Source organism: Brienomyrus brachyistius, chromosome 14 (assembly GCF_023856365.1).
Source record: "Brienomyrus brachyistius isolate T26 chromosome 14, BBRACH_0.4, whole genome shotgun sequence".
Lineage (NCBI taxonomy): Eukaryota > Metazoa > Chordata > Actinopteri > Osteoglossiformes > Mormyridae > Brienomyrus > Brienomyrus brachyistius.
In genome coordinates this window covers 13419906-13447287 of record NC_064546.1, presented here as the reverse complement: position 1 = coordinate 13447287, position 27382 = coordinate 13419906, and the positions used below count along the sequence as shown (strand labels likewise).

The following is a 27382-nucleotide window of genomic DNA, read 5'->3' as shown; positions in this document are numbered from 1 at the left end:
CAAGATGTTGAAGCTCTATATACATCCTTCAGAACCTTCTCCTGACTTACAATTTGGTTTTTCCAGTCTAATTAAAACCAGATGTCATATTATAAATGTTTTCCGGTTAATTGTTATTTGTTGGAGAAAAAAACAGAACGAGATTGCAGTAATTTAGAAGTTCAACTAAAATCTGGAATTCATTTCCTTTTCCTGCAGAGAAGTATTTGAGAGTCTGTCCACAGATACAGCCGTTGTTTGCAGTCCTTCTCTTAATAGTTTGCAGGGAGTTATAGTGTCAAACCTGGACACGACTGAGCCATTTTTGGTTACATTTTGGGAAATATTTTTTTCATACGGAGAGTAAGAATAACAAAGTAAAAAACATAGGGTAACGTTTTACCTTCGATGCACCTTCATGATGCCCTTATGTATTTTTAGAACATTCATTCCACCTTCATAATGCATTCATAGAACATTCATTCCACCTTCATAATGCATTCATAGAACATTCATAAGCAACATGTAATTATACCTTAACATCCTGACATACCTTAACAGCTTCAATATACATTAATAGCAAATATTATATGATAAAACATAATCGTATCATTGAAAATTATTAATGTATAATAAAGTACATTATCATTATGGTGTATTATAATGATGTATATTAGTATTTGTTATCCATACTGCCCCCTATATATAACTGGTCATGGTGTGTGATCTTGCAGATGTTCCGTCAAACTTCCAGTCCTTTATATATGAAATTTTTCATCAAATAATGAACTGGTTTCTGAACATGTATATTGATGACATACTGTACTTGTTTATTCTGTTGATCAAGTCAACTGTATGTGTCTCATGTGATGTTCAGATTGCTGATGTTTGCTGGTGCCAGTCCCACACGGATGTTGGTCTACATCACTATAGACCAGTGTTTCCCAGCCTGGTCCTTGAGGACCCACAGACAAGGAGTAAAAATCCGGCTATTTCTCCCCGAAGACCTGATTTGGAAACACTGCTATGGACTCTCTTTGAAACGCTTCCCTTCAATGCTTTTATCATTATTCTGGTTTTTGTTGATCAATTTAAGCTACCGAACAGTGTTTCCGAAGCCAGGTTGTTAGCTTTTACGACATACCTTAGGATATCACTCTGGAATTGTGTAAGGGTGTGGACGGCATTCCGCAAGCAGCTAGGGGCTACAATCAGCCTCTCTTCTGGCCATTACCCAGTTTACTGGGCAAACGGGAAGGTTGAATCAGGAGATTTAGCAGATCTAAAGTAATACTGTACTATAACTCAAGTGGACCGGTACCGCAGTATGTACAAAACTCTCTTGTGTGCACGTCTATAAAGCTAAGACCTTTACAGTGTGTGTCAGATGCGAACCTTCCATATTCCCCTGGGAGATGGCCCACATTAGAAAATTGTCTAGGTGCAGTCGAGGTCTGTAGACCATTGCCACGATCCACTCAGAGAATGATATGAGGCATCCAGTTGTATCTTCTATCCTTCGAACTATGTTTCAAATACATTATTCCCTTTGAGACTGTTAAACCTATCAATCCTGTTACCTACCAGCTGTGGCTACCTCCTACGTACTGCATATTGCTCACCTTCCACGTGTCCTTGTTGAAACTTGTCTTTTATAGCCCAGTAAACCTGCCGTTGAACCTCCACCCGTGAACAGGATTACGCCATCCGTGCCCTTCTGGATTCTCATTGATAAAGGAGACAGCTGCAATATTTGGTTGACTGGGAGGTATACAGTACACACCTTATCCCACGTCACTGAGCTCATCGTGGATGTAATTTTAGGGTATGGGGTCCTGCTTTTGAGGGGAAAGGGTTACCGTCACACTTGCTTCAAGCATTTCCAGCGACTACACCCAACTAGACCGTGAATTACCTAAATACCTGAGATGCTTATGTGACTGATTGAAAATAATTCAGCTTATGTATGTTACCTTGTTGTTTCTTATGAATTGTATCCAGGAGACCAAATTTATTTGACTAGTGAGGTCAGTGGAATCGAGTTGTGAAAAGACAATGAGTCTGTTATCGCCCAATCTGCTCCATTTCTGAAATCAAACTTCATTTGAAGACATTTGCTGGAATCCTTCTGAAGGTGCTTTGGATGCCCCATACATGTAGCCACGGACACCCCCCCGAAATGTATTTATGGTGATGAGCCAGGGGGTGCCCCCAAGTCACTGTTAACATGCCATCCTATAAAAACATTTGATTTGAGGGTGTAGAACTTGTTGTAGAACCACATGAAGGAGGATGGGTTAGGAACTTTGGGGGACTTTGGGGTGAGAGGTAGGGTTAACAAAAATGGACGAGATGAACAAAAACTGAAGGCAGCCCTTTGGTCTGTGGAGAAACAAAAGATGAAACAAAACAACATAAGATTGTAGAAAAGGCCTCAATGGGGTGACGGCTCAGGTATTGTTATTGTCTGAGCATTTCTGAGGAAAACAAGAATTCCCATGATTGATAAGAAGTGAAGCAAATGAATGTGCTCATTATCCAACTGAGAAATATTTGACATGTTTTAATCCCTTTCTTGCTTCTTTCAGCCACTTATGCAATCAGATTGATATGAATGTTCACTGTTCTCCGGGGGAGTTATGTTGCCATACCTGTTTGCGTGTATTGTTATGGGCTCGCTTCATGGTGAAAACACTTTTTTGCAGGGCTGATGGAAATCAGATAAGTGGGGTACATACAATCTTTGATATATTCTTCACCCAGACTGTATGGAACATGAAATACAAATTTCAATAGTTTGATCTTGTCTTGTTTTTCCATGTCAGCTCTGTATGTTATTACAGAAAAAACACCAGACTGCTCCCCTCAACAATTATCTCTGTGCACGTCGCCACAGGTGAATGAAATCCAAGCCCAGTGCTTTTAAGTTTGACAGTTACCTCAAATATTCCTTCTGACATGTGCAACTGATTTAATGGGTGAGACAGATAAGCACTAAATACAGTCATTCATGTAATCAAAGGACTAGTCTGCTTGATTGAAAAAGCAGATGAGCTCAATAGAAGGGTTGGACTGAGAACTTCTGTTTGTTGTCAAGGCAGTGTAACATATACTGTTATTTTATTACGCAAGCATGACCCACCTAAAACCACCTTGTTGTTCATTATTACCTTTAAGCGCTGACATTATTCTCAGCCTGTTTGAAATACTATATCAATTCAATAACATTTTATATAGCTGCTTTCACGACAACCAAGAGTGTGACAATCCATTATTGCATTTATATAAAATGGGGCATATATCAGGCATTATAACTTGTCTGTATTTCCATCTATGGCACTAACAATTTGTCACTCTAATTTGCACTAGCATGTGAAAATGATAATGTCCTGTGATGGACAGAGGTTCCCTCTATGGTGTCACCTGCCTTATGTCCTGTGATGGACAGAGGTTCCCTCTATGGTGTCACCTGCCTTATGTCCTGTGATGGACAGAGGTTCCCTCTATGGTGTCACCTGCCTTATGTCCTGTGATGGACAGATGTTCCCTCTATGGTGTCACCTGCCTTATGTCCTGTGATGGACAGATGTTCCCTCTATGGTGTCACCTCCCTTATGTCCTGTGATGGACAGAGGTTCCCTCTATGGTGTCACCTGCCTTATGTCCTGTGATGGACAGAGGTTCCCTCTATGGTGTCACCTGCCTTATGTCCTGTGATGGACAGATGTTCCCTCTATGGTGTCACCTGCCTTATGTCCTGTGATGGACAGAGGTTCCCTCTATGGTGTCACCTGCCTTATGTCCTGTGATGGACAGAGGTTCCCTCTATGGTGTCACCTGCCTTATGTCCTGTGATGGACAGATGTTCCCTCTATGGTGTCACCTGCCTTATGTCCTGTGATGGACAGAGGTTCCCTCTATGGTGTCACCTGCCTTATGTCCTGTGATGGACAGAGGTTCCCTCTATGGTGTCACCTGCCTTATGTCCTGTGATGGACAGATGTTCCCTCTATGGTGTCACCTGCCTTATGTCCTGTGATGGACAGAGGTTCCCTCTATGGTGTCACCTGCCTTATGTCCTGTGATGGACAGAGGTTCCCTCTATGGTGTCACCTGCCTTATGTCCTGTGATGGACAGATGTTCCCTCTATGGTGTCACCTGCCTTATGTCCTGTGATGGACAGAGGTTCCCTCTATGGTGTCACCTGCCTTATGTCCTGTGATGGACAGAGGTTCCCTCTATGGTGTCACCTGCCTTATGTCCTGTGATGGACAGATGTTCCCTCTATGGTGTCACCTGCCTTATGTCCTGTGATGGACAGAGGTTCCCTCTATGGTGTCACCTGCCTTATGTCCTGTGATGGACAGAGGTTCCCTATAATGTGCCACCTGCCTTATGTCTTATTAGGTCCAGGTAAACACTTATTGAGGATTAAGTTTTTTGAATTGGATGAATTTGTTTAAAGTTGATTCTTACATGCTTTTTAATGAAATTCAAAGAGCTGGAAATCATACAGAATATCGTGTTCAATGTAGCATGGGTGACAAAAACCAGCAAAAATACAAAATGACACACTATATAAACCTTGTGTTAAAAATGAATGGATTGAGGCCTATGTTATTTCTACTTCAAAGTCCTAATGTTTAAAGCTCTGTTACAGAAAATGGTCATTAATATCATCTTATGACAGCAATATAGTACTAAAGCACATTCTTTCAGAAAACGTATTAAGGACAATTAAGTTTCTATTGGCTACTTCCTATTACCAACAATTTCAAATTGGATTGTTGAACTTAAATCATAAATTAGTCTTCTATCTTGAGCCAGGTATCTGCATTGCATCATTACCTTTGCATACCTTTGTCTGGTAAAAACACTGAAGGCCCCTTGAACTGGAGCCCTGTCATCTCTGTGCATTCTCTGGAAGGTGAAACCTCCAGACTTTAAAAGTATGGCAACAATTTCTTTTGTTCTGTCATTCATTTACTACACCATCAGAGAAGAGGGTGATGCCATGCATAAAGCATACGGCTGCCTGACAGAGTGCGTCTTACATGCCCCCAGTCCAACTTGCACATATATATATGAATGCGTTAGGTCCCTGCCATTACGAAAGACTGTGTTACAGTGGGAAAACAGCACAGAGGTCAGGTGAGCTGGACGATTTGCTTAAGGATTATACCAGTACGTATTTATGCCTGAAGAGTGCAGAGGTGTTAGTGTTAGACAGTGGCTCATCAGGCAGACCCCTTAAGGCTGAGTTTCACTGCTTGGCTCTTTGTCGTAGATGTAGCTGCCGACTCCTCCGGTGTTAACCCCTGTCATGAAAGGCAATAAGCAGACTTCAGTGACTCCAGCTGTGCTAAACCACCACCATTAATGATAAGATTTGACTGAGTTACTGTAGAAGTTCTTACAACTGAGCTAGCTTGCTATTTTTCTTCAGTGTAAGTTCTGGGTTAAAGTTCTCATTTATAACCATACTTTCCATTGTTCTTAGTAAGGTGGTGTATGCCTTTTCAAGTTTCCTGACTGAAAACGAATATGTTAAGTGTCTTTCCAACAGAGCACTGAAAATAACCATTTTGAGAAACCATGTAGGAAATGGTCACATTCTTTTTGTGTAGCAGTAGCTCCCCCTAGAGGTGGCTGTAAATACCTTTGGGTCCAAAGAGGACGGCATAGCATGGTTTGTGGCAGTATGGCTGTCCGTCGTGCTATTAAACAAACAAATCATCGTCAGAAACGATATGCTTTCGACCGGTATTTGTATGTACGCTTTTAGAACATTTCTCCAGTGCCTGCTTCCACGTTCTCTGTCTTCATGTGCTGTTCTCCTCGTTCTCCTCCGCTGTTCCGCAAGCTGTGCCCTGAACTCACCTCTGCATGGCTTCCTGCTGCCAGGGTCTTGTTGCATCTCTCGCAGCGCAGACAAGGCCTGTGCCAGTCCTTTCCCAGGGAAGTTACCTTCTCCGCTGAGCGGTAAATAAGAAAAAAACTCCATATTATTGCCACAAAAACACGATTAAGGAACCTGTGGAAGACCTGACACTGAAAAAATGGTAACATTTTTAAAACAGCAGTACTGTGGGTCAGTTGCCTAGAACAGGGGTGGGGAACCCGATCCATGGAGGGCCACTGTGGGCGCGGGCTTTGGAGACGACCTCTCAATCAGCCAATTAGAAAGCAGTGATTCTCAGTCTAAAAGATTCAGGAATCTGGGTTTGAATCCAGCTTCCACTCTGTATGTGGAATTTGACGGATTTCCTCCTAAAGTCCTGAAACATGCGTTAAGGCCGATTTGCATCCCTAAGCTGCCTGCAGGTGTGTGCATATGCCCTGTGATGGGCAGACATGCTCTCTGCCGTCTGTGCTGAGCTCCCTGGGAGAGACGTCAGGTCACCCTGGTTGGAATAAGGGTTTGGAAGATGGATGGATTTCAAAAACATTTTTAAATGCTACAAAATGGTAGACTTTCTGTATTTCACTGTACTTTCAGTCCTCATTTCTGGAATTTAGTCCACTAACATCATGCCCTCCCCCCCATCAGAAACAGCCAGGATTTGTAGAGTGTAGCTCCTAAAAATGTTCTCTCCACTCGCTATTATACATCAAACTGCCTCTGAACTGAGGTATGCTGACAGCCCATGCTGTTCTAGGAAGATTCGGGAGGATTGCAGGTCTTACCAAAATACACCTTTTTATTGCAACGAGGGCACACACTGGGCTCCCCGGAGAAGGTTGTTATGTTGCCGGCTGAAATTAGACAGATTTTAAATTAATCATAGGATGTCTGTTCTACTGCGATTCGTACCTCTAGTTTTATGTTAAAGACCATATGTATTCATTGACAATCTTCTGTAACTCACACATATTTTTTTCCAGATAATAGACTGCATGCATGTATTTTATTAATTGACAAAACAAACACACGTGACTATTTTTGAAATATTACTTATGATTGTGGGGGAGCTTTGAACTTTTCTGGATGTGCCCTTTAATGCATTTTGTGTCAAATGTTCTGTGAGTCTTTTAATGTCCCATATAGTGAAGTTCCTTCATAGGACAAACTTCTACATTCATTTTTATTTCATGAAATGTGGAATCTCGGTCTGTCCAGCAAACTTCCCAAAGTACTATTACCCTGTCGGTAACATAAACTCAGACATACGGAGTTCAGCGTGGAGCACAGCTGTCGTATCTTCATACACAGTGAGTACATGAGTGAAAGAGAGAAAGGCGGGGGGGTGGGGGGTGGGGATGTGGGAACAGGATGTGGGCCCTCTGACCCACAGCTCTAGAAGGGTCTGCCATCACCTACTGTCCTACAATAGCTGGAAAGCTGAGCTTCCTGCAGAGGGAGTGCTGAAAGTGGGCTATCAAACAGTTCCACTGTGAATGAGCAGATGTACATACACACTGCCTTTTTAACTCTTAGCACATCCCCTTTGCAAAGTTTGGAGAAAGAAGATGGGTCATTCAGGTGCTCATGGGCAAGTGGTTCTGGATCTCTATGCTTACCCTTCGAGGGGCCCCTGGGGGGGGCAGATGCAATCTTCTCTGCCGGTTTGGGGGGGGCATCAACGGGAACACTGGCGGGGACATTATTAGCAGGCGCCTCATATATGTAGGAGCCGGCACCCCCGATGTTCACACCTGTGGAATGACAGTGATGGAGTTCCCAGCTAATCCACCTTTTAGCGGGACACTTACAAAGCAGTTGCTCAAAAAAACTTCTCCGGTGGATTTAGCCCATATCACTTTTGTACAGATCTTTATATTGGGTTGGTTTACAGACCTTCATACACTTAATGCCAGTTTGGAAACAGGGGATTTCATCGGTTTCAAAAGATGGTGGACCTAATGAAAATGGATAAAGGGAACTTCACCTTTTGGTCCATAGAGGGCAGCATAGCAAGGTTTGTGACAGTAGGGTTTCCCATCATGCTGTGGAAAGAACAAAGAGCTAAAGTATGAAAGAGTCGAAGCGCTGCCATGTGTGGTGACATACATGTAAATTTTGCAAACAATATTTTCTGTTATATTTATAGCACTGAAATGTATTGTTTCACATCAACATTTCTTTGCCAAATTAAGCAGAAATAAAACTCTCTGTATATATAAGTATTAGCCTATGACAAGGCTGATTATGCACAAATGGCAGGCACTTACAGAAGGGTGGAGTTGGGCGTGCATGAGCACCTGCTCATTTTGCTGGAACTGTTTAATGCGAGTACTGGGTGAGTACTGAGTATTGAGTACTGGGTACTGCAAAAAGTCTCTGCACAGCCCTGTAAAATGGTATCTGGAATGTAATGTTCATGACCTCCCAGTACTTAGCTGCATGAAAAATAAATTCTATCCTATATTTAGAAAACGTTTTACCACCGAGATATTAGGCAAAATGTCCACCAACGAAAACAACCGTCAAGAATGTGTATGTAGACATTTGGCTTGGCCTCTCCTTTCCGTTTTAAGAATGATGTCTATTTTAATCCTGGATCCACTTGAGCTACAGCAGTACCAACAGGTTTCTCTCCTTGGACCAGACAGTACAGATGTTTCCAACCCAGATAACATGAGAACCGGTTTCCAGGAGACAGACCCTGTTGATGAATGAAACAGAGCCACCCAGGACAAGGGGCAATGTTGAACAGCCCAGACAACGCCGAGCTTCTCTTATGTGCCAACAAAGATTACCACAGGAAGGTATGTATTTTGTATTTGAGATGTAACCTTCCCACTTGGCCTTATTTGGACATCCAACATAAAGGTCTTACGAAAGCTTAACCAGACAGGGACTGATAATCCACATTAGCTATACCTGTTGCCATGAACAACAATGTATTCAACGTGTGTTGTGTCTTTAATGATTGGCTATCGCAAATCTGACCTTCATGGAAAAATGTGCACACACACATACAAGAAATGTAACAGCTAACGTCCGGACCATAGTCATAATCTGCATTTCCACTGATTACTTCAGTCTAGACCCTAGAACCAGCTATTTTGGTTCTTTCTTTCTATCAGGATCTGTCTGCTGTTAATCTGGATCGTGGTTGTCTCGCCCACAAAGAGCTAGAGGCTTTGCCCCAGTCCACAACCTGTCCCATAGTCTTGCCCAATATTCTGATACTTTTATACGCAGCCCTGGGCTTTCACTCAAAGAAACCTGTACTTCACCCCACGAGGGATGGATACCCATTTTACGTAAGAGAGAGGGGTATAATTACCAGAGCAATGGCAGGTGCCATTTACCACTAAACTAGAGAACCAAAAAAGATTTTGTACCCCGGTATTGAGGCCATATTCCCTCAGGAAGCGATAAGAGTTTGCCAAGACCGGCTCTCATATTGTAAGTGTGCTTCATTACTTGGCTCAGTGGTGATCGCTTCCAGTTGCCATACAAAGAACACAAACACTGTTTCCATATCTAACCATCAGTGTTTATCAATCTTATTATTTTAGGGCTTATTTTCATAGTGCTAAAATTCAGATATGCATAAAAATATTGAACAGTAATAATGCAATAGGGCAAGGCCAACTTAAGGTACTGGTGCATCGAAAACTATAGCAGGAAATGATTTTGTATTATAAAAAAGGAGGCAGTTCCAGTCACGCAGGGCCCCAAACATTCCTCTGAAGAAATCTGGGACACTGGACACAAGAATGCCTTGGCAAGTGCGTGAAATGACAGGCTTTCCATGTTTGTGTTTCACTAGGTGAACCATGCAATGGATGTCAGAGACCACAAACTGAAGGGCATTTCTGTCTGGCTTTCCAAGTCTACGTCAGCTGTGACAGATGTTATTTTCCTGCGTTTTTTTGGCTGCGAGCTACGTAACAAATCAGCCGAGGTCAGGCGTAGGCCTCATACCCGTGAAACAACTTCCTAATGAATGTGAGAGGAGACGTATGTGCAATGCCGGTATGATAACAAGCAACCATTCCTAATAGAAAATAGCCCTAATGGATGCGGCATACTGACAGTCTGTGAAGTGAAATGACTTCTACTTCCTCTCACAGAATGACTGCGTACATATGTGTATGTGCGTATTTTATGAATGTTCTTTGCATCCTCCCTCCCCTGTTGTCTTCACCCTTTTCGCAGTTTGCACTCACCTCAGCGTGGCCCCCTGCTGTCAGGGTCTTGCTACAGCGTTCACACTTCAGACAGAATTTGTGCCAGTCCTTCCCTAGGGATGTCACCTTCTCAGCTACAATGTAAAAGGGTGATAGAAGGCAAATCAGTGTGTGTGTGTGTGAGAGAGAGAGAGAGAGAGAGGGAGAGGATTTCACACATACAAGGTAAACAATATTAATTTGGGGAAATTACTCCTTCTGATACCACTCACACAATCCCCTGCCTGCCTGCAAGTTAGATTAGAGTATGACCTTCTAGAATAAGATTTTAATGTATCGTTTAGTTATTAAAAATCCATCCATCCATCTTCCACTTGTCCCATGCAGGGTCACAGTGGGCTGGAGCCTATCCCGGAAACTACGAGCACAAGGCAGGGAATAACCCAGGATATGGGACCAAGCCTTTGCACAGCCCTCACACCATTCACTGCTGTGGACAATTCGGCAACTCCAGTTAACCGTAGCATGCTTTTGGTCTGGTGAGGAGACACCAGAGGAGAACATGCAAACTGCACACACATAGATCCGGGGCAGACCCTCCAACCTTGGTCTCCAGAGGTATAAGGCAACCGTGCTAATCGCTACGCCAAGGTGCCGCCCTATTTAAAACTCCATCAGTATGTAATAAATGTGTGTGCCCTACGCCCCATAGCCGTAAGGAGAATCGGGCCATTTCTTTTTAATAGTCTGATAGTTCCTGCTGTGTGGGTGTTACAGGGCATGGTGTCGGAACTGGATAAACGCCCAGCTGAGAGGAGGGTGGGGCTGCTGGGAGAAAGCAGTGGGAGTTATGATGTCATGTCTAAGGGGGAGGAAGTGGGCTCTGCCAATGTGCAGCTGGGAAGTACTGCATGAATGGCCGAAGCTAAATCCTTTGTCCTGTTTCAGCACTCCTTCTGCTCCTTCACTTCCCTGTTCCTGGCCGAGACAGACTAACTATCCTAATTATATACCTGCCATTTATAAATCTCTGTTTCCGAACAATGGAGGAAGGCCGGCATGCTGGGCCGACTTACATGTGGAGGAAACAGCTCTTCTTATCGCTGCCACACACACCAGACGGATGTCAAACTCTCTTTCCCCCGTTTCCTGAAATCTCACTCTTTCGTGTCTCTTTGCCAAAAAGAGTCATTGTCTCACATCAGCCTCCACATGCCCACTCCAGCCGTTTTCAGAATACCACTATGTTTGTCTCACTGGCACCCAATCACTTCTCTGCGAACTTAAATAAATTAGACTAACAACGTCATAGGTGCTGATTATAGGCTACTGATGACAGACAGACTGACAGAGAGACTGACAGGGAGACAGACAGGGAGACAGACAAAGAGAAAAACAGAGAGACAGACATAGAGACAGACAGACACTTCCCAAGGTCACATCCCAAGGCTCCCATGCAAACCTGCTGAACTAAATGCAGGTGGAATAACTTTATTTTGTTACTCATGGCTATTTAAGGCCACAGTTCCTTCTAAAACCGCATGCATTTGCACAGTTATCCCCTGAAAACCTTTTGCCAGTTGGGCACTCAGGTGAAATAGTGACTGGAAAAACAAGAGGGGAATTGCTGTAGGTGTGGCGCATACAACACATACAATATATAAAAGTCCCCAGACAAAAAGAAGAATATTCAAACCAGGCAACCCCCCCCACTGTTTTTGTGTGCAGAAATTGGCCTAGGAGAGAATTTGATATTGGGGGGGGGGAACACAAATTATTAATAATTTATATCCAAAGGTCTATTTACTGGGGGGATCCCTGCATGCAAAAAAACAAAACAACGGGAAATCCTCAATCTACAGTAAGGGCTTCACAAACCACCAGTCCTTTACATTCCACAGTACAATGAAGGTTTTTTTTTGTATGATTAATACAACAGTACAATTACTATGACAGGAAAACCTATGAAAGGTGAAAGAGGTGCTTCTAGTCCTCCAGGCCTGCAGTGGTCGCTCTTACAACTCTGTCACTGACTAATTTACAGTCAAAACATCATCGATAATACAATCAGTTACCAAAGACCCCATTTTGTAATTCTGTCATTGGATTATTGGAGGAAAAGGAATTGGGTAAATGGGCATTTGTGGATCTAGGTTCTTTTTTATTTCCTGTTAATCATTTTATATCAAAACTGGGACCTTGTATGCTGATCGCACAGAGAAAGTTTATTTTTCTCCGTCAAATAAAAATGCAACCAGACCAAAAAATATACTTAGTTGGCACGGTTTCGATCAAGACTAAGTGTTTCAAAGAGACAAATGTTTGAGTGTAGCATTTTGAAGAGCTGGGCTTTTGGAAAATGAACACAAGTGAAAGGTAATGTGCCACAGTTAAGCTGTGAGATCGAGTGAAGCTGGTGTGTGACAAGCAGGAGTCCCTAATAAGCAGGGACAGTCTGAATTTCACCCACTCATTTTTCTATGGTGCCAGTGAAAAGTCTGGAGATACCTGCTTTTAATGCAATTGTCTCTATTTTAGCTACATCAACACACCAAAGTAATACAAATATTACTAATTATAACATATAATTTAATTCTTACTGTGCTGGCACTGAAGGTATTGACTAAATATTGCCTGGGCCATAACCGAATGAGAAATGTTATTCTAAGACTGTAATTATTCCCTAATGAGTGAAGAGTGTGGCTGTCTTTGTCCTCAAGCACTTGGTTGGCACCAAATAAAGAAGCAGACCAGGCGAACAAAGAGAAAGTGGGACGTTGTGAATGTAATTAGATGGACACTTGCAAAGCAAAATAATCAGGAGGAACTATTCATTTAACCAGCATCTTCTGGGGCCTTCAGAATGGGTGATTATATTCTGGGGTGTTTAATTACTGCTTCTTAATTACTAGCCACAATGATTTGGCACCTAAAGAGCACAGCTCAACAGCAGAGACGCAACCGGGTGCCAGGCGGTTCAATCCTGTGTTTTCATTTTAGGGTGAGAAGCAGAAGCATCCGATCTCGTCTCTCCTGACAAAATTGTGTAAAGTCCATGCAAGTGATTAAGCGTCTTCCAAGAAACATCTGCACTCCCACCACGTTACACTTTTCCAGCAGAAATGCTGCATTTGCTCTCTCACTTAGCAACATCCAAAATAAACCTATTTTGTATTTCTGCGAGCTGACAGATTAAGATCTGATCATTGCACAATTGTCTTTTAGAATTGCCAGTAAATGAGCTGCTGCCGAGAGAGAAGAATTCAGACATTCAGAGAACTTTGACTTCCATATTTGAATCATGTCAATTTATGTATCATTATACACATCAGCTGCAGCGTCAGCATTTCTGTGAAAAGTCCACTTCATTATATCTGATTTTGCTATTTTAAATTTCATTTAGGTGATTTGGAAATGCACGTCGTCTTCGACAATTAACTGAAATACTGAGTGCTTCCTAACCTGTGACTGACAAACCGCTGTTGAATTTTAAACAGTGACAGACTACAAGAGCAGAGTAAAAGCAATGCATTCACTATATGTGTATATATACTGATTTCACTGCTGCATATGAACTGTAGAGGTGCATGTCGTGCCTCTGCACAGAAGTCAGTGCATTTGCAGTGAGCAGGAATGCCAGAGAGTGTGGTCCTATGAGAAGTGGAACTCCAGCTTGCAGTGGGATACGGAGCAGGGGTTCGACAGACATCGGAATATCTTTAATCGTTTAACCTCGATATTACCAGTATCAATGGGATCATATGCTGTATTTGTAGCCAACAGGAATACATTTGGGACAAATTTCGATTCTGATCATTCACAATAAAACACACATGTTTATATATAGAATTATCATGACATTAGATGGGTATCATTTGGTTAAAGTCCGTTTGCTATTGGTTTAATTTTTGTCAATACTTAATACTAAGTAGTACAGTAAATGGGGCAGATTGCTATTCCTGACACCAATGAGGTCACACCATCTGCTTCTTGCATCCCACTGCCACCACCAGTCCAGAGGTGCCGTTCATATGGTGCCAGCATTCTGCTTCCTAACCCCTTTGATGTGCACCAAGCTGAGGACACTGTGGACTGCGTGGTCAGTGTAGAATGTCCCTTTGATGGAGCTTCCAAACTACATTAAGCACACACACACCCACATACACTTCTGTGGTCCCTTTATTTCCATGCTCGAATTGTTTTTTTCTAAATGGCCATATTTAAAACACAAAATTATGACGTCAGGCCAAATGAGCCACCCCTCACACAATAACGGTCCAGTTCTATAACTGGGCACATGTTGGCCATTTTTTCTCCTCTGTCCAAACTGTTGGGTGTGACCAGTGGTTCTGGGGTCCGGTCCAAGGCTGACGCAGTGTCAGTGCAAACTGCACCCGAGGCAAAGACGTCCTCTCCCTCCCCCACAAAGAAAAGCCAAAAAGGCGTCGAGGCACTGACCCGTGATGCCACCGCTGACGGATACGGCTGGTCAGGAAAGTGCTAGAAACTGACTTGGCTCAAGCATCTCCATTCATTCCTTTACATCACTGGATACTAACTTTCCACAATAGAATTTAAGCAACAGGTTCCAATATTTTAACAGGCACTAGGCTACGTTCTGTTAAATTACATGACATCATACATAGACAAACTGACCACACTATTTGAAAAACCTAAAATATCTAAACTCAGTCACGCAGATAAAAATGTAAACTAAGCTATGGTCATATTCCAACAATATGGTGTAATATCTAAAAATACCTGATTTATGGTATTATAGTTGAGCAGTATTGATTAAAAAGACTCTTGACTAGGAAAGTGAAGTCATTCTGATTTTTTTAAGCAAGATTTTCAAAATTTATTTTAAAGGATTTTCACGAGCAATTATTTTGTTACTTAAAAAAAAAAGTGACAGACAGCTGCAGTACTAGTCAAAAGTTTGGACATATCCCCGCTTTTAATGTAATTGTCATTCACCATATAGTATAAAGCATTGAAATAGTACATGTCAAATTTTTCAATTACCAAGAAAAGTGTTCAACATCTCAAAAAAATCTCTTCATAGTAGATCCCTGTCACGCCCGGCTCGTACGATCCTCGTGTGCGCCATGCCCCCTGATTATCCACGTGTGCTTCCCCCATCATGCCCAGCTGTGTCTGATTATTTTTGCCTAGTCTTGTCTATTTGAGTCCACGTCTTGCCCTGCCTAGTTGTCCTTCATTGATGTTAGTCTATGTCAGATGTTTCCTGGTCTCCGTTTCCCTGGTTCCCTTAATAAATCCCTGTTTTCCCCGTATTCCGCCTGCCTGCCTGATCCGTTCAGCCAGCCTGCCCGTCGCACACCCGCGAATCCTGACAATCCCTTTTGCTTCGATCATTGCAGACTCTTGGCATTCATTCAACCAGCTTCCAACAGTAGCCACCTGGCATGTTTCTCCAATAGTCCTGAAGGAGCCTCCACAAGTTGTGGGCACAAGCTGGCTAGCTTGCCCTTACTCTTCAATCCAGCTGATCCCAAACCTTACTATAATCTATACTATTGTCTATAGGGTTTAGGTTGGGGGATTGTGGGGGGCCAGGTCATCTGTCACAGCACTCCATCTCTTTTGTTGTTTACAAGATAATACAGTACTTACATAACCTTGAGCTGTGCTTTGGGTTGCTATCTTGTTGAAAAACAAATGGCTTTTAGTAGGTGTGTTCAGACTTTTGACTGGTACTGTAAATATCAGCGTTGGGACCATTCTGGAATACATTCATTGATTCCAATCCAAATCAGGAAATGGAACTGGAGGTAGAATTTAAACCTCCCTGAAATTCCAATTCAGTTCCAGTTCTGTTCCCCATAGTTTGTTTTCCGATCCCAACTCCAGTTCCATTTGTACTTGGAATGGAATTGATGAATGCATTCCAGAATGGCGGCAACCTTGGAAAATATACTGGGTGGCACAGTAGGAAAACCTGGGAATAGTACTAGGGATCAAATCCCACCTCCGTTCTGTGTGCGGAGTTTGCCTGTTCACGCCATGTCATGCATGTTTCCGTCTGTTATCCAAAGGCAAGGACTTGGTTAACTGGTGTCTATAAATGGTGTGTGTGTGTGTGTGTGTGTGTGTGTGTGTGCACGTTTATGTGCCCTGCGATGGCCTGACATCTTAATACCTTGCATATACTCCCCTCTATTATCTGTCTTGTGTCTTGACTTAAAAGTCTGTGTTGTGCCCCAGTTGATACTTTTATATTGTCATGGTGTCTCCAAACATCAGCAAGCTGCAACAATAGAAATTTCTACTGCCCTTGGTCATGCAGCAATAAACATCCTGGTTCTGATCGGGGTCTATCTCAGCTCCCAGCCCTGTGCTCTTTGCTGCCTGGGATAGGCTCCAGTTGACCTTCACCAAGATAAGCAGTTAGAAAATGGATGGTTCAGTCGAGGGTAGGCAGATGATGGTACACTACATGAAAATAAATTACAGTACAAGTCGTCGTCGACTAATGACCGCGATCAGTTCCGACTGACCGGTAAGTTGATTCGGTCGTTAGTCGGTCCTTTATTTTATATGCAAAAATTATCACATGTACACTGCATAATAAAATTTCATCATATTTAAGTCATACTGTTTGGTGTTTTTTAATCTTTTTAAAAACTGTCATACTCTCATGCTCGGCAACACTTGCACTGCCAGAGGTGTCGTAAAGTCGATCGTTCATAAGTTGCATAGGTCACAAGTCAACGACGACCTGCATTAATAAACAGACGCTTAGACTAACGAAATAAAGTAGATATCCTCCTAATGATGTATGTTATTAATGTTATGGAAGACATGTCAGGTAAAAATATCTGCTGAAAGTTATTGATAAAGATTAATAGAGATGTCTATGCCTCAGTTTGAAAGTCATACAGAGATGACATGGATTTATGCTCCACTAGGACATGAGAGCATGAGGCGATGGGAATGGCAGCCAAGATATCAACGTATTCATGCTCTGTACTGAGGCAGGCGTCTGTGCTTAACAGAGATGCCATAATTCATTATGATGCGTCTGAAGCCTGGTTATAAAAACTGACCTTAATTAAACAGAAAAAGCTCTAAGCCTGAGCTGTGAGAGTCAATGAGAGCGAGAAAGAAAAGCTGAACATTATGTCATAGGAGGGGGACAGTCTACGTCCCTGACTTGTGACTGAGACTGGGAATAAGTGAAAGGAATGGGCAGTGACTGAGTGGCCTAGCTATCTGATAGATTTTTATCCAGAGAGACTATGCAATATATCTTCAGTTTACATGCAGCAAAAATATTATTATTATTTTTTATTTACATCAAACAAATCATTTATTTGTCTGATTGCTCCCGCAGGCTCCCTGGGCAGATGTGCTTCTGCCCGTTCGTGCAACGATTGATATGCAGGCTACACCAGATCCCAGCATCTCTCTGTGTGGTCTGGTTACACAGGCTGAAGCACAATGTTCACATAATAAGGAGAATCCAGTTACCACTAAAAGACAATAAAGATGCATTTTTTTTTATTTCATACCTTGCATTTCTCCTCCAATTTATACTATTGAATAATTTTAGAATTATTTAGAAAAATGCATTTGTTTTCCCGTACAGTTCGATGATGCGCTTCTGTCATGACCGAAACTAAAATATTTTACTGAATACTATGGTATTCTGTAAGCAATCAATTCCCTGTCTTAAGCAGAATCCCTACACCAGGTAACCTCTGGGTACATACCCTCTGACCCCCTTAACCCTCCCCTCCTTCCCCCACCCCCGGAATCCTCCAAGGAGGCAATTTTTCCATTTCATGGATGAATTATTAAAAGTCAGATATTTTTAGATGGTTTCTATTAACTCCGAAATGCAGAGACAAATGTCAGCTCTGTTTAAAAAGTTACAGACCAGTCCAGTCATGTGGACTCCAAGCATGAAATGGCTAAATATGCGGCAAAGCCAGGGAATGTATGGCCAACGTCTCGAACGAATGTTATTTATAAGCACGAGTAGAGGCGAGTCTCTCTAAGATCATTTGTTAGGGTACGGCGGGACCAAAATAGCATCTCCTGATTTTTCCACTCCTACAGAAGCTACGACAGTGGCCAGCATTCCTTCGGTTCCGAGGGCACCCCACCCACTTCACTAAGAGCGGTAAGAACTGTGGCCAGACAGATGTAACAAAATAAAAATAGAATATCAGTGGGAAAAAAAAACTAAAAAATTTCCAGAAGGTGGCTTTGCGCATTTGTGGCGTAAGCTTTTTCACCTATTAAACGTAAGAAGTAGTTATTTTTTTCTCTCTCTGGCTTCAGTACATTCCAAAGCTTATCCACAGTTTTCCTGTGACCTAACTTCAGGGTCAGGGCCCGAAGGGGCGTGGCTACAGACAGTACAGGCAGCATTATTTGGGTTATATTCAATTACTTTGTCCCTTGGGTCTCTCCTGGGATGACGACTGGCAGCACCAAAGACAACAGACCAATCATTAGAGGCCTTATGTGATCAATGAAAAATGTCACGACCCCAGTGCCAATATTATCAACATGTTACATCTTAAAACGACTGAAATTACTGTATAGAATGATGAAACTGTCATCTAGGATGCTACATTTGTAAAGAGGCTAATGCTATTTGAGAACTACTGCATCCGGGAAAGCGTCTAAACTGCAAGATAACCTGGTATACGATAAGGTGCCCTAACAGAAATGTGTCACCATGAGATTGGAAGCTACTCAGCCCAGTGCTGGTTAAGACGCCTCTTCCACCACTTGAAGACTGAAAATGCATAAAACTCAGACAGTATTAAACTATTTATTAAATAAATATATAAAATCTAGCTAAAAACACTGCTTTCAAACCGGTGTGTATTTTTTTACATATTGATGGTCAAATGTATCAAAAACCAAAATAATTTTTTAGTTACATAGATATTTTGATGAATTTTGAGCTTTTCAGTTACCAATACCTTGGTGGAATTGGTCGAGGTTATCCACATATTCTAATATAGTACATACATTTATTCAGGCAGCATGAATATCAACAACAGATGCACTTATTAAGGGAAATTTGTAATCAAAACTACGACTTTCATTCATTTTCCCTCATTAAAAACCATCAAAAGTCGATATTTTATTAACATTATCAATAAATCTTTTAATACCACATCAATCAGACTAAAATAAAATAAACATATATTAAGAGTAGAATTAACACATCTAATAATTACAAATAATATTCATACAAAGCAGGTTGAATTGGTTTAGCATCCCGCAAGTTAAGCATCCGCCCTTTTCTACAACCAGCGCGGAACATTTACAGCAGCCTTCAATTAGCCAGTAATTATTGTTTGTAAATGAGAACGTGAGAGACACGCGGCCGGCAGAGATTTTCTTGAAACATAAAAGATAACTAACGAAGAGGTTGCTGGCTGACTAAAATAGACATTCCGGAAAAGTAACTCACCGAAATAGACAGTTTTGTCGCATTTGGGACACTTGGATGCCATTGTTTTAATAAGTGAAAGGATATTTGAAGCCGCTTCTTTAAGCTGAATAGTTCTGCGCCGCTTTAGCGCTCACCTATCAGCGCCGATATTATTATACGGGACCGAGGGCATCCCGTGCAAAGCCGCCCTGGCTAATCTGCATAACCCCGCCTTCAGTTTCCGCTTTCGCGGCTCCGCCAGCCCTTTCCCGCCCTACTCTTCCACCCCAAACCCAAACAGTCAGTGCTTGGGTGGGGCCACCATTCTCGCCCCCTCCCCTCCCAGACTCAGAGCTCTGGAAAGATAGACAATAGTGTCTTTCACCAGCCATGAATGGGAATTCTGTTGCTCTCGCCTGTCCCTTAATTCACTCCTTCAAGACACCGGTATCACTCAACAGGATATAGTTATAACGCAGACACTCACAGTTGTAGCCTAGAGATAATGTCTTGACAACATTATTTTGCATCCTAATGAACATCAGAATTAACGAGATGTTGCTAATTATAGAACTAACCTCAGTTTGGCCTGTAATTTACTTCATACACCCCTTGACATTTACGCAGTTCACATTTGTGTATTGTTAAACATCGTGGTTGTTAAGCTACTTGCGTATTTGCGAACAGTTACGTAGCCGGCCAAACTCTGCGACATTTAACAGGTGCTTTCTCAGATTTCCGTTCTATTCAAGATTCTTTAATCATCTCATCATGTAAGGATGCGTGCGCGCAGACGTTTGTGCACTGTGCCCCACACGACCAACATGGAACGTCGTTCCTCTGGAGCACCATGCCAACTGTGACGAGGTAAACAAAAAGAAACAATAATCACCATTCACACCTCTGACACCCAGTCATATGTCAAATGGACAAACAGTAAAATATTAATAGAATAAATAACACACACACACACACACATATCTAGTAACACCCCCCCCCCAAACATCCAAAAAAATGGGTCTATGGGTGTGTCATCTGCATCAGAAATTGCTGTACCAGGGTGGCCACATGTGGGATGCTGGGAACAGGGGCGTATTTCAGTGGCATGCCCATCACCTGCTCTCAGCATTCCCTTATTAGTCGCCTAATTCCTCTAATGCCAGTCAGTGACAGACAGTTGTCCACTCTTAGTGATTTGATATGATTTGGTGACTCGTACCATCAGGCCATCCAGGGCAGCCTTGGGCCACAGCTCATCTTTACAGTACGACCCCGTACACCTCTGGTTGTCTGATTCTCTCACTCACCAAGAGAACCCCCCCCCCCCCAAGCCCCACATGCTAAGCTACAGAATGACTGATGACTCTGAAATGAGAAACCCTGTTTAAATGTCTGTAAAAGCAAAGATATATACGTCTGTGTGTGTGTCCGTGCTTGTTAGTTAACCGAACATTCCCCAGCGAAGATAAAGCCTAACTAACGTTCTGAGAGTTTCGGTTTATCGGGCAGGGTGAGTGGTGGGCTTATCACACGTCAGCTGCTTAAGAGACCAGACTCAGCATGTAAGGAAGGAGTGTGACTTAGGATAAGAAGAAGGCGCTTAGGATAGAGCACCTGTGAAAGTTTGCCAGCGTTTCCTGTGTGTTTAACGCTTCCATTCCCGTACCTGAATATTTTAACACTGCAGTCTGAGTTGTAAAAATCTACCTATCTTTGTTGTAAAAGGTGACAGCCAGTGAATCCTCACATCAGCAACAACTTACCTCTCGAGGATGTCAAGTACATTGTGTCATGTACGTTATATCTGTTCCATTCCAACGTAACAAGACAATGAGACACAGAATCACGGAGTTTAAAAAATGCCAGATATAATGGTGTTCCAGTTTGGGGTGGGTACAAATAGGCTGTGCTCTTGCCTGCAATAATATTGTTTTTCCTGAATTTCTCTGGAAAAGGCAGCTAGGTGTTTGAAGCTATTTCATTGGCCGTCGTTTCTTGTAGACCCATGATCTAGACCAAAATAAGCAGCTGGAAGATGGATGGATGTTTCTCAGTGTGAAATCGATTCAAGTCAAGCCAGCTGCAGCATAAGGGAAAATTCTGCTGTTCTTGCCCTGCGTGCTGGCCACTGGTCCAAGGAGGAAACCCGGAAAACCTCCCTCCAAGAGCACCGCAGTCACTGCAATTTCTTTATTGCCTATAATTATGATCATGAATCAACCTCCCTCAAAAGGCAGATGGGCAAGTACCACTTTCCTCAAATTATTATTTGTTGATTTGTGTTGACCATTTAGAGTCAGAAAGTGAATTGTGAGGGAGGTATGGACGTCCTTGGCAAAGTCTTGTAACCTACACCATCAATCATTGTTTTCTTGAAAAAGTGATCAGACTCTGATGTCCAAGGCTGCATCCATATTTATTTATTGTTCTTTGTTGACCCCAAAATGACTGTCCTCTGTTTCTGTTCCTTGCCACCTTTTTTGTTAAATTTGTCTACATTTCCATCCCTTTTAAAAATCCTTAATCATTCCTCTGAGTCCCGTAATCCTTGGTTCTGTTTATTGGTACGTCTTACAGTATTATAATGCTGAGATAAAACTCTGAAACATCATTCACCGGAGGTCCATCCAATGAAAGTCTCAATACTCTGACACTCAATTTTGTCAGAGATGATGAAGTACACATGAGAAAGGCTCAGTTCACAGACGCATGACCAAAAATAGTCAATGACTAAAACAAATGACCTCTTGAGCTGGAAATATATGAAAATGATGACTTACGCTGTTCTTAGGTTTGACCTAAAACCCACTTAATTTCCTCTTCAGGGTATTACACAGCTGTGCTCAAATCAGATATAAACCACCAAGCAGACCCATGGTCTCTGCATGCTTTTATATAGAAGCAATACACACAGAAGGGCGATATAAACAGGGTTCATTGTCAACAAACTCACTCATGGATCCCACTGGGAAGAGCTCTGGGAATGACATTTCTTGAAATAAACAGCCAGGATATTCCTCTGTAGTTGTCTGGTCTTGTATAACTGGAAGACAGGCCTGGATATCTCTCCGTCACAATACTTGATATAGTCTTTCTCAGATTAATCCACTCCTATTATTCTTGACAACTTATAGGTGTTAGAATTTGAGGGGAAGTGGAAAGAGTGAAATGTGACCTGACCTCTACACCTCTGCAACCAAAACAAGAGCTTCTCGTCATTCTCCTCATACCTCCGATACTCTGTCCTGGCTGTACTTTATTTGTGAGGACTCTCATCACCAAACACACTTCCCGGGGCACCAAAGCGTCCCTCTCCTTACTAACCGTACGTATGCTTGTCGAGATTTAACAATTTCTCTGCTATGGTTACACATGAAAACTTAGCGTTCATGTTCCATGGTTTGTTTCAAGGGTGAGAGGACAGGTGTAGTTCATATCTAGTTTGAGAAGACCTCTGCAACACAGAAAGAGTAGAAGTTCTAAGCTATTTGAAAGGACTTGATAGTGAAATCAAGCCTACCCAGGGTAACTTGTGCATGTAACGTGTCAGGGCATGACGATGTTATGTTATATTTGGTCTTTGATGGGCTGTATGCAGATGTTTTAATGATAAACTCACCTTTAATTAGTTTTGTCTGTCCATTTTCACATAAATAAGACACCTCTTAAAGCAATATATAAGACACTGAAAAGCAATATTGCAGCATATCTGTAAAAAAGAAAATATATGTAAAATAAACGAGCGTTTGTGCATGACAGAAAACATGATGGATAATGGAGGATTAGCCATTTGACAGAAATGGTGATGACACAGGAGCTGCTTTTCTGTGGCATCCTAGAGTGAGTGCCGATTAAGCGCATTCTAAATCTGCGGAAGTGCAACGCAGCACTGCTGGGGGTCTGTCTCCAAAGCCCCCCCCCCCCCCCCCACCCGAACAGAAACATGTCTGTCAATGCAGGACTAACCTTTATCAATGACCTATTGAACCAGGCATCAGTCCAGCCTTCATCACAATGACTGCCTGTATAGCAGGGAAAGTTTAGTTGGCAAATCCTTCATGATCCAAAACAATATCATTAAACACAGGGCCACTATCAAAGCTCATGCTCTTTATGAAGCTAACCGGAGTAATTCTCTATGTAATCATGTACATGGGTGAATCTGTCTGACTGTTTTAAAACCACTACCAGTATATTGTTTGTTACTCAGTTATTTCATGCATGCTTTTATTTTCAGTGAGGAATAAAGTTTGTGTTAGTGTTATAGAATGATTCAACTCAAAAGACTCCTTGTCACAATTTGCCGGTAAACTACGTGCTGCAAAGCTAAGCTGCTCCTTGCGGACTGTGGAATAGTGAGCTGCGAGACCGAATCCGGACCCTGGAGTTTGGACCCCACGACGATCAAACAGCCAGCTGTTGTTCTGCCACCACCTTTTCTTCTGGTCCTGCTACATGAACAGTCTCATTTGCGCTGAAGCGTCGCCTCGCTCTACAGGCCTCACTCACAAATGCTTGCCAGTTGGCTTTTCTGGCTCAGACCGATGGTCAAGTTGTTGCAGATTCTTGGCATTCCCGTCTCCTGGAATGGCTGAGGGTGAGATATTCTCATGGGGCCAGACAGCTGGGCACGGTTTTTAGTGGCTTTCTGGGGCAGCTGAAGTCTTTCTCTGTAATACCCCTCAGTCCTTCATTCAGCGTCTCCCAATGCTGAAAAAGTACTTATGACAATGGTGATGCTCCAAAGGAGTCATAAAGATGATCACGTATAGCTAAGACACTCTGCTTACTTTTCAACCCTGGCAGTAGATGGCATAATGTTGAATGATTTAATTGAAATAATAATAATGATAATGATGATGATTTGTCTAAAGCTATCACTTCCTATTTCCTTTCAATTGCCAGCATGGCATTCTTTGCATTGATTGGTGAGTGGAGCGTCGAGTTGATCTTATCTGCCCCATTCCACTCTCCACACCTAAAACTACACCCTTCTCTATAAATACCCCCGGGGAGATGGAGCATTCCATCACTGTGGACCAGTATGGGGTTTATCTACCAAGCACCTTGATAATGGGCTGTGGTGCTGGCTGTCTGGCCTTACATGGGTCCCTTTGCGCATCGCTACAGCACTCTACCCTATGACCTGCCCATAGCCTTACTCTGTCCAGTGCAGATAATCTACAAACCATGGCACACTCCGTAGGAAACGGGTCAAGGGCTGAGACTTGTCAGGGATTTACTGGTGACACGGGGCCTTGTTATTTAAACTGCTCCTGCATCGGGTGACATTGGTCTATATGAAGTTCTTTATGATTGATTTAGGGGGTGGCATGTACAGCATCTGAGCAGGTTGCTGCTCTGTGCCCTTGTCTAGAAAGTGTTAAGTTCAAATTCTTGCAGCGTAACTATACGACTGTTGGGCGCTTGAGCGAGGCCCTTAACCTCAACTGTCCGGGGGGGGTGCTGTATACGGGAAGACCTTGTGCTCTGATACCCGAAACTGTGTCTCAGGTGCTGAGCAAGGTGGGGGCACGCTACAGCAAAATCCTGTGTAATTTTGGGAAATAAGTCGGAAATAAGTATCTGTTATAGTCAATGTACGAACAAAACGTGCAACACTTCTGTAGGTGCTCAGGACTGAGTTTGACTTCAATTATGTGGGAGTTTCCATCAATTCCCAGAATTGTTTTCTGCCAAATAAAGTATTAAAATTATTTTATTTATAGGCATGATGGCTGAGTGACTCTGTATCACATGGGATATTTCCTCCATAGTCAAAGGGTATGTACTGTAGTTAGGATAATTCGCAGTGTACAGCTCAGTGGATTAAAAAGCTGTGTCTATGTGTAGAAGCCTGTGGGTTTAAGTCCCCTGGCTACCAGTGTAATTATGTATTTGGTGCTTGAACAAGGCTCATTCCCAATTGATCCAAAGACCCTGGCCAACCTTTATGTGACCCTCACTTGGACGAAAGTGCATGTTAAATAAATGTAATGTAAATTGCCCATAGGGTTAGTCTGTGCATGTGTCCAGCAATTGACTGGCACCTCGTCTGTAGTACACCCCAGTTTCGTACCCCGTGATGCCTGGGATAGGCTCCAGGTGACCTTGGTCAGGACAAACGTTTACAAGATGGATGGGTTTCATTTATAAAATGAGAGTGTTTTCAGCTAATACCCGATTTGAGGAATGGTTCTGCGTAGTACATTCTAAATTTAAAGGCTCTATTATGACCATCTTGCAGTTCCACTAAGGAAAATGTAATGACCTTCTGCTATTTTAATCAAACGAGTTCATCAAAAATCATAAATTACCGATGGCACAATGCAAATAAACATGCTTAGAATTTTTTCTTCATTCTGATTTAGCCATTTCCTTTGGTACAAAACATCACAGCACCCAGTCTCACATTTCCGAAAGCACTAAACTACAAGCAGACATACATGCAGAGCGTTACCTGCTTGTGGTGACCTCTGCTGGGTACCTTATGTACTACAATAAAATAAAACTCACAATGGGTCATGCGTTATTCCTATATTACTTTGCAGTATATGACGTGCATAGGCAACTTTGTTAATACACAGTTAAGCCAAATGGAAGCTCCTCACGTATAGCGTTTTTTTAGGAAACATTACGTAGAACTTTGTTGTGAGAATATCTGCTGAAATACAATCCGTAACACAGCGTCCTGTACTGGCAATATTCAATAGCAGGTAGCATGGTGAGAAACAGACTGAAGAGTGGTTGAAAACTGGCGTTCAAGTGAGTCATGGTGTCTGAACTGTACCGTGTACCTTCAACATGAATTGCTCCACTAAAAATTATCCAGCAGTATGAACAATATGAAAAAAAATGTCACTAACATGTAAACTATTGTAGCTACTTTGGATGAAAACTGTCTGCTAAGCAACTAAAAATAAATATTACGCTTGACATCTAATGCTGAGTATTAGGGTACAGTAAACACGATGACAGCTGGGATGACAAAACAGCACATAACAAAGGCTCTTATGATGACAACTTTGCTTTTAATGTCGCCGTTAGCTAGACGCTTGGGTTTCCTCAAGAAGCAAGTGGCAGTTTCTTGGCTTTGCGTCTGGGTAAATATTTATACTTCTTTGCAAAATTTCAGGGTCTACTGATACTAGGAAATGTCAGCTCTATTTTGGTGACCGTGAACATTTTAAGGCACAAATTAAATTTCCACTTTTAACAACGTGCTGCACTCTGTACGTAGAATTTGTATTGGAGACTGTTTTAGATCATCTTATACCACTGATTTATTTCAGAATAAACTAATTAGGATGAATTAGCAAAATCGCGTGGTTATGGCACCTAACAAATCAGAAACAGCATGTGTTACTTGATGGTGCACATCAAGTAATCCAGCTAAACAGAACCTTGATCACTGTTGCCTCACAGGTCTGGGACCTGGGTTTGAGTCTCCCCCATGGAGCCATTTGTGTGCAGTTTGCATATTGATGCCATTGTAGGGCGTCCCCCAGGTACTCCGGTATTCCCAGTCCAAAAACATGCTGAGATGAATCGGGGTTACCAGATCATTTGGGTGTGTACTGTATGCCCCCCTGTGGTGGTGGGGGGGGGGGGGGTGTCCCATCCTGCATTGTTCCTTATCTTGTGCCCATAGTCTCCAGACCCCTCCACCATGACCCTGAATAGAACAAGTGGATACAGAAAATCAATGGATGGAAATTAAATTCTACTAATGGGCTAAATATTCAAGTAGAATTGGATAGATTAATCTGCATGGTGTTACTTTCTACATTTACACATCTAGTTAAATCTAGCTGAAGTAAAAGTGTTTTTCAGGAAAATAAATCTGACTATATACCTCGTAAAGTTTGTCGCCGGTACTTCGTGAAAAGAATTTCAGG

The 27382-nt window shown here is 42.3% G+C and overlaps 1 protein-coding gene and 1 long non-coding RNA gene across 3 annotated transcripts in view; one reads left to right on the top strand and one right to left on the bottom strand.

Moving 5' to 3' along the window:
- The window catches only part of LOC125707377 (uncharacterized), a 30346-nt gene extending 12773 nt beyond the window's left edge, over positions 1-17573 (top strand). The window contains exons 3-4 of one of the 2 annotated variants that reach the window (XR_007382270.1): positions 8577-8689; positions 17421-17573. This is a non-coding gene — a long non-coding RNA (uncharacterized LOC125707377). Of the gene's footprint in view, positions 1-8529; positions 8690-17420 lie in introns of both variants that reach the window. The other variant, XR_007382271.1, reaches the window with a different exon arrangement.
- crip2 (cysteine-rich protein 2) lies at positions 4446-19682 on the bottom strand. The gene is made up of 8 exons (XM_048974480.1): positions 19524-19682; positions 10103-10197; positions 7870-7927; positions 7502-7636; positions 6668-6736; positions 5861-5955; positions 5640-5697; positions 4446-5298 (listed from the first exon to the last, which is right to left on the bottom strand). The coding sequence occupies exons 1-8, from the start codon at positions 19564-19566 to the stop codon at positions 5231-5233; spliced, it is 621 nt and encodes a 206-aa protein (XP_048830437.1). The 5' UTR covers positions 19567-19682; the 3' UTR covers positions 4446-5230.
- Positions 19683-27382: the final 7700 nt, after the last annotated feature.